The 9,460-nt window shown below is 40.8% G+C and overlaps 1 protein-coding gene across 1 annotated transcript; it reads right to left on the reverse strand.

Annotated features, from left to right (window-relative positions):
* Positions 1 to 5,883: 5,883 nt before the first annotated feature.
* On the reverse strand, positions 5,884 to 7,624 carry LOC308695465 (cerebellin-2-like). The gene is made up of 3 exons (XM_081373615.1): positions 7,300 to 7,624; positions 6,722 to 6,862; positions 5,884 to 6,616 (listed from the first exon to the last, which is right to left on the reverse strand). Exons 1-3 carry the CDS (start codon positions 7,598 to 7,600, stop codon positions 6,333 to 6,335), a joined length of 726 nt encoding a protein of 241 aa, XP_081229741.1. The 5' UTR covers positions 7,601 to 7,624; the 3' UTR covers positions 5,884 to 6,332.
* Between the last annotated feature and the right edge of the window lie 1,836 nt (positions 7,625 to 9,460).

The raw sequence follows: 9,460 nt of genomic DNA on the forward strand, positions 1-9,460 counted from the left end.
GATCCTTACTACTCTGACCAGAGTTGGGTGGCGGGGTTGCCAGCCTCACGCACTCTCTGCGAAAATGTCCTTCTTCACCACAGTGATAACACAAACCTGTTCCAACACGGCTGGGACTTGGGGAGTAGGATCTGGTTTGTGCTGCACTTCTTTGTGATGGAGACCGCCCTCGCCTACTTTCCTGATTTGCTTCCTCCAGCTTTCTTGACTCCTTAGCCACAGGGTCTAGTTTCGATTGCAGCTGCTCGATCGTTTTCATCAGTAGGTGAAACTGGTCAGCAGTCACATAGTTCTTACTAATTCTCTCCACTGTCTCTGTTAGGGGTGCAGTTTTCAGCGAGAGAAGGGCTAGCTGGTCTGCAGTGACGTAGCTTGGACTATGCACTCTGCGTGAGGCTGCTGGAGTTTCAATGGACATGTCATCATCATCTGCCCATGAAATCCACCTGGCTCTGCTCCTTGCATCAACATCACGCCCCACAGTGGCTCGATAATTGTGTTCGTGGGCCTCTACAAGTCTTTGAGCCTCCACCAATGAATTCAGATCTCTGTTCTTTACTTCATAAGCCACCTTTTGGTTACGAAGCCCCTTGAGGAAGAAATATGTGGCAAGTTGGTCTTGCAGATCGAGGTCCACACCATGGTAGGCTAATGTGACTAAGCGTTGTACCTCTTCTGCAAACTCTGCTGCAGACTCTTTGAACTGGCAGAGTTCTCCAAGCTTCCTTCTAATTGTGGTTGGGGGGTCTCGTTGACCAAAACGTTGAGTTAGCTGCTCTTTCAGAAGAGTATAGTCCTCTCGAATATGCTCAGGAAGTGAACAGACGTACTTAACCCTCTGGGGTCTGAGGTGTATTTAGGGTCCTTGAGATGTTCTGACATGCCCTGACATTTGTGCTTTTTTCAGTTGCTTATAAACATATTAATGGCAAAGGTGAAATTACACTCTATTTAGCACAAACAGGGCTACCATAATATGTGAGCAACATGTAGTGTACATGTTTTCATTTTTGAGAGAATAATGTTTATGAATGGTTATTGAAAAAAACTAAAAATGAAAGTTTCTGAAATAATGCCACAAAACACATACTAAATACGTGTCAATAAGACTTTTTTGCCTATAGTTTTTTCTTCAAAATGATGTGAAAATCATCCTGCCTAATCATTCACATAAAACGATACATTGATTTAAATTTTGTGAAACACTTTTAGTTTGGAAAGGCAATATGCGGATGGGGCGTAAACGATCCAACACCATCATGAATATTTAGTGGTTCACACTGAGAAGTTCACACCCATAATGAGCATTTCATTCAGGAAAGAATGCAAGGACTATATATATATATATATATATATATATATATATATATATATATATATATATATATATATATATGTGTGTGTGTGTATGTATGTATGTATGTATGTATGTATGTATGTGTGTGAGATTGGTTCACAGTTGGAAACACAGTTGTTGTTTTTTTTCACAAATTGTGCTTGCAAATTGTATAATATCCAAGGTAAACATTTCTAGTAATTGTGCAGTTAATTCTCATGCTGTATTTTCAGAAAGTTTTGGAATATATTCTCTACCCAAATGTGTCACCAATAAAACACAATAAAAAATTATTTAAAGAGAAGGCTTATATTGACCTTTTAAGTTTTTGTTTACATCTATCCTTCTATATATTTTAGCTATTTTATTGAAAAGGTTATACAATTACAACAATTACAATTTTAACAATATTTCCAGTGTAATCTTTCTTTGTAAAAATACATTTTATCATACATATTTCAAAGTTAAGGATTCATTAGTTTGAATATCGCCTACATTGGAACAAACACTATAACATCTTAGTTGATTATTTTTGACAAAACATATATATATATATATGTGGTGAAGAGCCCCTTTAAGCATGACTCCGCCCCATCATTATTTAGCGGGCCTTATTTGGGCTATATAAAGGGCATTTCCAGAGTGGTAGAATATGGCGTCATCCTTGCGTTCATCTGGGTGTCATGGTTGCTGGTACCCGCTTGCTCTGTGAGCTGACTTTTCCACGCAGCTGGTGTCTGTGTGGAGGTGCGGAGCGTACTGCTCAAGGTTTTTTTTCCCTCCGCATTGCTGCTATAGTTCCAGTGTAGAAAAGAGATCCGATCGCACATATAACACGGCGTGCTGTAAATGACTGCTGCTCTCCTGCGCGGTAGTTTCCATTGTATTGTGTATATGCAGGCGTGGGACTGTATGTATTTTATAAATGTATGACGCGTGAATTCCTCTGTGTAGTAAATAGGATGAGGGAATGGTCTGCCGGATATTTGAACGGAAGTTCTGCTGATCGGTATGTAAACCCATTTATGTCCATGTCCACTTTGAAGCAAAAAGTGTGGTTTTAATTCTGTTTCTTGTGTATTTTAGGCCGTTAAAGATGGCGCTTGATCGCAACGCTGCTTAGCCTCGACGCTGCTGTTTTGTTTCTATTTGTTTTGCTTTGTTTTATTTTTATTAGTTTTGTTTTTGTTTATTTTGATTTGTTTCTATCTGTTTTATTGATAACCGTTTCTGACAACTGTTTTGTGTGCAGCTGTTTTGAGTACAGCTGCTTGCTTCTGGGTTTTCTTTTTCTCATTGTAATATTTTGCGTATGCTTAGATTCCGATATAATTGATTATTTGTTTTTGTGCTTTTTGTCTTCACTGTCGGTAAGCAACTGTGTTTTTGTGCGTTTGAGCGTTAACTGCCTATTGCTGGCCACATTAACAATTAATGCTGTTACCAACTAATGCTGGTTGTTTGTAATTGGTTTTCCTTTTTTTATTTTCTAGGAGCAGGGGTGACCCAAAGGCAGGCAGGCTAGCCATTCTGTGCCTGGTGTACAGCAATTCTCCTTAAGTGTGCGGTAGAGATTTTCTTGTAGTGGATTTCACCTGTGTGTGTGTGTGCTTTGGAAGTTTTGGGCACGGTGTATTCCTTGCGGGCTGATTCGAGGCCTACTGCTCAGCCTGCCCAGCTAATGGTGCACCCCAGCTCCGTCACGAGAATCTACATGTCTGTTTATTGATTGAACTTCGTTGCTCATATACAAAGTAGTGGCCTTGCCATCCAGCCCCATTGTTTGACTGACTCTAGTACCCTTTTTAAATTATTTATGATCATTAAATAAAGAATTACATATATACATATTCACGTCTCAGTGTCTTGTGATTGTGGGAAGGAGAAACGAACTTGTGTGCCCCTTTTTTATGGGTATTTCCCCAGCTGGGTTAATGCTGGGGTGGCGTAGTCGTGACTTCATTATAGCTCCGTATGGGAGAGCGTGCCCCTCAACCATTCAATGCCCTCGTATCGCCACACACATATATATATATATATATAAAACACATGAGCAGAAATTGGCAACATTATAAGCTCATTTGATGTGGCAGTATTTTACAGTAAAAACTTTATAATCTATCCGATTTTTGCAGTCGATTTTTACTCATCTTAGTATAGCAATGGAGTTTGCTAAAAGCTGTTCATTCATTCACACACAGAAACGCGATTCATTTTGAAACAGTATTTGTGCCAGCTGTTGTAGCTACACAACAGCGCGCATCTGTGCATTCATTCATTCAAGCACAGAAACGCAATTCATATTTAAACAGTCTTTTTGCGTGTACAGACACTTGCGATTAGAACAAACCATAGAACTGACCTATTCCTCAGCCGGATCCGTTGCTCCTCGAAATGAAACTTCCAGAACTTCTGAGGTAAATTTTCCAGGATTATTATCAAGATAGTATTATTCCTCACAGCGTCGTAAAGTACATGAGTCTGAAAGTGAACTCGCAGTGTGTGTTATCCAGCTGATGTGGGTGTTTCACAGGATTGCCTCACATTTGCGTTTGAATAGCGCGCGCTCTCCGTGGGCGGAGTCAAATTAAAACATAATGAGCTGAGATGAGAACGACTGACATCTCTCTCTTTTCATTCATATTACATAAACTGAGGATATTTGTTTTTTATAAAAATTTCTTCTTAAACTTCTTCATTTCTTCTTCATTCTCAAACCGGTCGACATGGTGTTGTGATTGAAGAGCACAAAGTTGAAGTAATACACTCCTTTTACTGGTGCAGTGAAGATTCCTGTTGATAATGGTAGAAACGTGGGTTCTTAAAATAGTTTATAAATGACCTGATTCTTTCATTTAAAAGAAGAGAATTTAAGCTTCATGCCTGTGTGACTGTTTGACTGAGTATTCGCTGAGTTATGGTTCATTTTCAGACGCATTTCAGAATGGACTTAACTGACAGAGAGAAGGCAGAACTCGCTTCGTGTTTATTTTTCTTTATTTGGCAAAAAGCACAACACTTTGTTTTTATTGTGAGTATACACAAAAATAATACACACTTAACAGGATCAGTTGATGTATGAAACTCCTATGGAAAATAAAAGTCAACAGAGTATTTTTGAGTCTCTTTTACACTGATAAAAAAAAGCAAGTTGGTATCGCCGGCGATACCGTCGACCCCAGGGGGTTAATTGTTGCCCCCCTCAGGCATTCATGTAAATAATCCACCCTGTGGGCTCCACTCCATCTATACGTCCTGGCCTGCCGTTCAAATGGTACTAGAAATGATTCCCAGTCCCCACTGCCATCAAAAATAGCGAGCTTTGCTCTGGGACCCTCTTGAGAAACGGGTTGGCCTTGATGAAGAGGAATGCTGTGTCTTTGTTCAGCAGTGTAGGTAGGTGGCAGTAGCTGAGAGCCACGCTCACTATTTCGCTGCCTTACACCTGTCTCTATGGAGGGGGTAGCTCTGGTGGGGCCCGAAGTACGTGCTCTCTGTTGTATGACTTCCAGCTCAGCAGCAAACGGTCCACTTGTAATGTCACGCGACCTCTCTGGATTCTCTAAGGGAAACTGTGAATCACAGTAAGGCGTCCGTCTATCTCTGACCGTGGGCTGCAAACTCTCATGGGTGTCCCACCTAGGTGCAGTGGACATGGATGTTTGCGGGGCTTGGGTACTACTTGCAATATGGTGCAATATTGGAGCCATCATCGTTCACAGTTGCTCATTATTCTTGCTCCGATTTTTGAGCACTGCCTTCAACCAGTCTGGAGGTTGGTCGGGATCAGGGGCTGCTGCTGCCATTGCTCCTTGATATAAATCTTCCTGGGACATGTATTATTATTTCTGTGTTTCTTATCTCTCGTGTTTCATTCTCTGTTTTTTTTGTATTTTTTTTTTTTATCTTTCTTTTTTATATATCTTTTTTTTATCTTTCTTTTTTTATCTTTTTTTCTTGTCTTTTGTTTATTTCTTTTTTAATTTTTTTTTTTTTATTATTATTATTTTTTTTACTACAGTCAATTATTCTCACAGAAATCTTCCAGGAGTGTTTGATTTCCCTGATGTCTCTGACAGTTCACAGTGTAGTTGAGTCAACACAGTTCTCATCGGGTGCGAGGATGTCAGCAAACTCGCGCTTCTGGCCTCAAGTGAACCGTCTGGTCTTGAAGAATGGTTAAGGACTTTTAATCTAAATAGTTTTGTCTTAGTTTTTATTTTAGTCAATTATCCTTACAGACGTCCTCCAGTAGCATTTGATTTTCTTAATGTCTCTGCAATTCAGTGTAGTTGAGTCAACACGGTTCTCATCGGGCGCGATGACGTCAACCAACGCGACTCTGGCCTCAAGTGAAGCGCTAACAAATTAGCATGCCACTGCAGCATCCACTTTTTTCTTTTTCTTAATCAATATCCGATATTCTTCTGGGTTAATTCACGGAGTTTCAAACACGTCCCACTTCTGACACCAGTTGTCGTGCCGTTGATATGTATTAATGCACATGGAAACGCGGGTGGAATGAGCCACGACAAGGAGAGTCTTTTCACAAGTTTTATTGAAGTTCTTCGGACACAGATGTAAGTTACAGTTCACAGCACACTCACCAACAGTGTTACATTCATGAACACAGACTTTTTATCAGGTTGCTGCAGTTGATAAGCGCTCTTGCGCCGGGACTGGACGGCAGTTTTTCCGATTAGCGATGAGCATGCGAGCGAGAACAACAACTAACGTTACCAACGTAACTTCATGCTCTATACTTAGGAGTGCGTATCTGAACATCCAATGAGCTACAAGAACACAGTAGGCAGTTAAGGGACTTAAAGGGCCAGGCTACAACAATATGTTTGGTCTAAAACGCTAAAACAGTTCATGTTTTGCCACAGATCAGCAAATGTGAGTAAATTCTCATGTTTGTAGGACTGTGATATGAAGAGTGTGCAAAGTAACATATTTTTGCAACAGTGTGAAAGTAAATACAACCCCTGAAACTTCACATAGTAAAAAGAAGGTGTCCACTGAAGGTGTTCCGTCTGTTCCCATCTGTGTAGACACGACGGTTCTCAACGAGCTGAAGATTTATCTGGTCCCCTTCTTCCAGCAGAAGGCAGACAGCGTTGGACGCAGTGTCCTCTGTGTCTTGCCCGGGAGGGTTATCTGTTGCTGTGACCACATGATGGCCATTCTTTAGCATTCTCAAACCGGTCGACATGGTGTTGTGATTGAAGAGCACAAAGTTGAAGTAATACACTCCTTTTACTGGTGCAGTGAAGATTCCTGTTGATAATGGTAGAAACGTGGGTTCTTAAAATAGTTTATAAATGACCTGATAAAATTTTACAGCATCATGTTTAGAATTTCTTTGAGCAATATCATGATTACCTGTGTTTGTGTCGTAAGCATTTCCAATGTTAGTTAATGCATTTTCATACACAAGAGTGACTGCATTTTCATAAGGACCATTGAATTTGTAGCCATTCCCTAAAGATGACAGTGTGGCTGAAAATGCTACTTTCACCCTTGCTGAAAAAAAAGAGGGGAGAAGAAAATGAACAGGCATAACCTTCAGATGTCTTTTAATTTCATTGATGTAATGCTATTTCTTGTTGGAACTTGTTTCAGGGCCTTAAACGTCAAAATAAAGGCAAAGGGACTTAATCGTTTATTATTTAGCCGAAACACTTGTCTTTTCCTCCAACTTTTTCAGCTTTGTAGTCAGTGCTACATTGATGACAAAACATTAAAAAAATGTTCAGTGCATACAGCTCTCAGTCTCTGTGTATGTATTCACTGAACATTTTTTTAATGTTTTGTCATCACCTTCTTAACCTTTGTCAACCTAGTAGTTTAGACAGATTGCATCACAGTATGAGCAATATGGTGTTATGAATATGCAAATTATTGCATTTAATTTTACGCTGAGACTACCGTGTCATGTATGTAGTGTCCCATCATGTTACCTTTGTTTTCTGTTCTTAGTCGCTCCAGTTCAATCTCCATAGATTTCATTTTTGTTTCCATGGTCATCATTTTCTCTAGTTCAATCTCCATAGATTTCATTTTTGTTTCCATGGTCTTCATTTTCTCCAGTTCAATCTCCATAGTCTTCATTTTCTCCAGTTCAATCTCCATAGATTTCATTTTTGTTTCCATGGTCTTTATTTTCCCCAGTTCTTCAAGGATGTTTATGTTTACAGAAAGTACATCATCTGCTGATATAGCCCACACATTGAGAATTAAAACTGTTACACAAATCAACATGATTGTGCTCTTGGTTTCTAGCGATGCACTGAATCAACTGAATTATCATTCTCTTATAGTCTAAAAATCAACTTGCGTAATTGTTTAAATTGTCCAATAGACTTTGGACTCCAAAAACATTCCTGGTTACAACTCTAACCTTTGTACGTAGCAATAATGTAATAGCTGCACATAATGTAATAAGTATTACATTATTATTGTAATAAAATGTTTATGTAATAATTTTCTCAAAATGTAATAAAATCTTAAACTCATAATGTAATACAGTTTTTACATTATGAGAAAATTATTAACTTATAAACTCACTAATGTCACTATTTGAGTCTGTTCATGTCTGTGTTTCTAGGTCGGTTATCAGTTTGTTTAATTAGTTCAGTTCTCTCACTTTCCCAGCCTGTTTGTCATCATGGTCACTGATTGGTTTAGTTCCCTTTCAAGGGAACTCGAGCTGGGTCAAACGCTACAGGAACACCACTGTGTGAGTGCGTCATGAAGCACGTATGGAATCAGTCCAATGGCGAGACGAAACGTCATAGGCGGATGACATCATCAACCAGGAAACCATAAACCACCCCTAAATCACAACCGCGCTAGCTTCTGTGCCTTCAGCAAGCGGCGCTCTGTGTGAATCATTGTCTGAAAAATGTTTTTGTCTGTCCTTAGTTGAATCAAGGCAGGAGTTTTAGCATATATATATATATATATATATATATATATATATATATATATATATATATATATATAATGGCGAGCGAGCAGCATTATAGGAAGTGTGTTCATCCTTGCACTCGATATCTCACAGGTGGGGATACACACCAACTATGTGTTATTTGTTTGGGAGTGCAGCATGCCCAGTCAGCTCTCGAGGGGGCTGATTGTGAGCATTGTGAGCGTTTACCATTAAGAACGCTGCGCTCCCGCCGATCGGTTCGGTTCGTGGTCCCCGCGGCTCGGGTCCCGCTTCTGCCGAGGCAGAGCGGCGACTTCTGACGTGGTGTTCGCAAATGGATCTGACAGGGGGGTTTGAGACGGGCCCAGTCCTATCTCAGCCTTCACCTGTCAGATCCAGTGCCTCAGTTCAGGGTTTGGAAGAATGCTCTGCGGTTTCTGGCACCCAGGCTGAGGCCCCGGTACTGCAACTATCCAGTTCTGAGGAACTGGCTGTTGTTAGTATTGGTACAGGAGATACTGAGGACTCGTCACTTGAGTCTCCTGCATGTGAGGAGCTAGTGGAGGTGCTCACTCGAGCTGTAGAGAAATTAAGCATAGAGTGGCCAACAGACAAACAAGAGAGAAGGCAGAAAAGCAAACTTGATGAACGCTTTCTACCTTCCCGTATACAGCCTCCACGCCGGTGCTTACCGTTTTTTTCCAGACCTCCACACTGAGGTGTCGAAGTCCTGGAAAAGACCGGTATCATATCGTATATTTAGTCCACAAACATCCACATATTCAAACATCGTTGGAGCCAAACAATATGGTTATGGGGTGATGCCTAAGGCTGAAGAGACGCTTACGAGCCATCGCTCCTCCGATTTGGCATCGTCCTTTAAAGCACCGGCATTAACCTCCAAGCCAAACACCTCGGCTTTGGTGGGTAAAGTGTATTCAGCGGCGGGTGAGGCCGCGGCATGCCTGCACACTATGTCCATTCTGCAGGCATACCAGGCCGACCTGTTAAAAGACATGAGTGAGAGTGAGGAGATCAGCACTGACGTAATTCGAGAATTATGACAGGCAGCTGATTTATCTCTCTGTGCCACCAAGGAGACAGCCAAATCAGTGGGTCGTTCTATGGCAGTCCTGGTGGACACGGAGAGGCATTTATGGCTGAACGTCTCAGGAATGGAGGAAAGAGAA

This window comes from Scardinius erythrophthalmus (assembly GCF_964197995.2).
Source record: "Scardinius erythrophthalmus genome assembly, chromosome: 9".
Lineage (NCBI taxonomy): Eukaryota > Metazoa > Chordata > Actinopteri > Cypriniformes > Leuciscidae > Scardinius > Scardinius erythrophthalmus.

Excerpts from the sequence above, each read along its gene's own strand:
- LOC308695465 (XM_081373615.1), bottom strand. The coding sequence starts at position 7,600 with ATGTTGATTTGTGTAACAGTTTTAATTCTCAATGTGTGGGCTATATCA. Across the intron at positions 6,863-7,299 it reads ACTAAGAACAGAAAACAAAG|CAAGGGTGAAAGTAGCATTT; the intron begins GTAACATGATGG and ends CTTTTTTTTCAG. Across the intron at positions 6,617-6,721 it reads TGCTTACGACACAAACACAG|GAATCTTCACTGCACCAGTA; the intron begins GTAATCATGATA and ends CATTATCAACAG.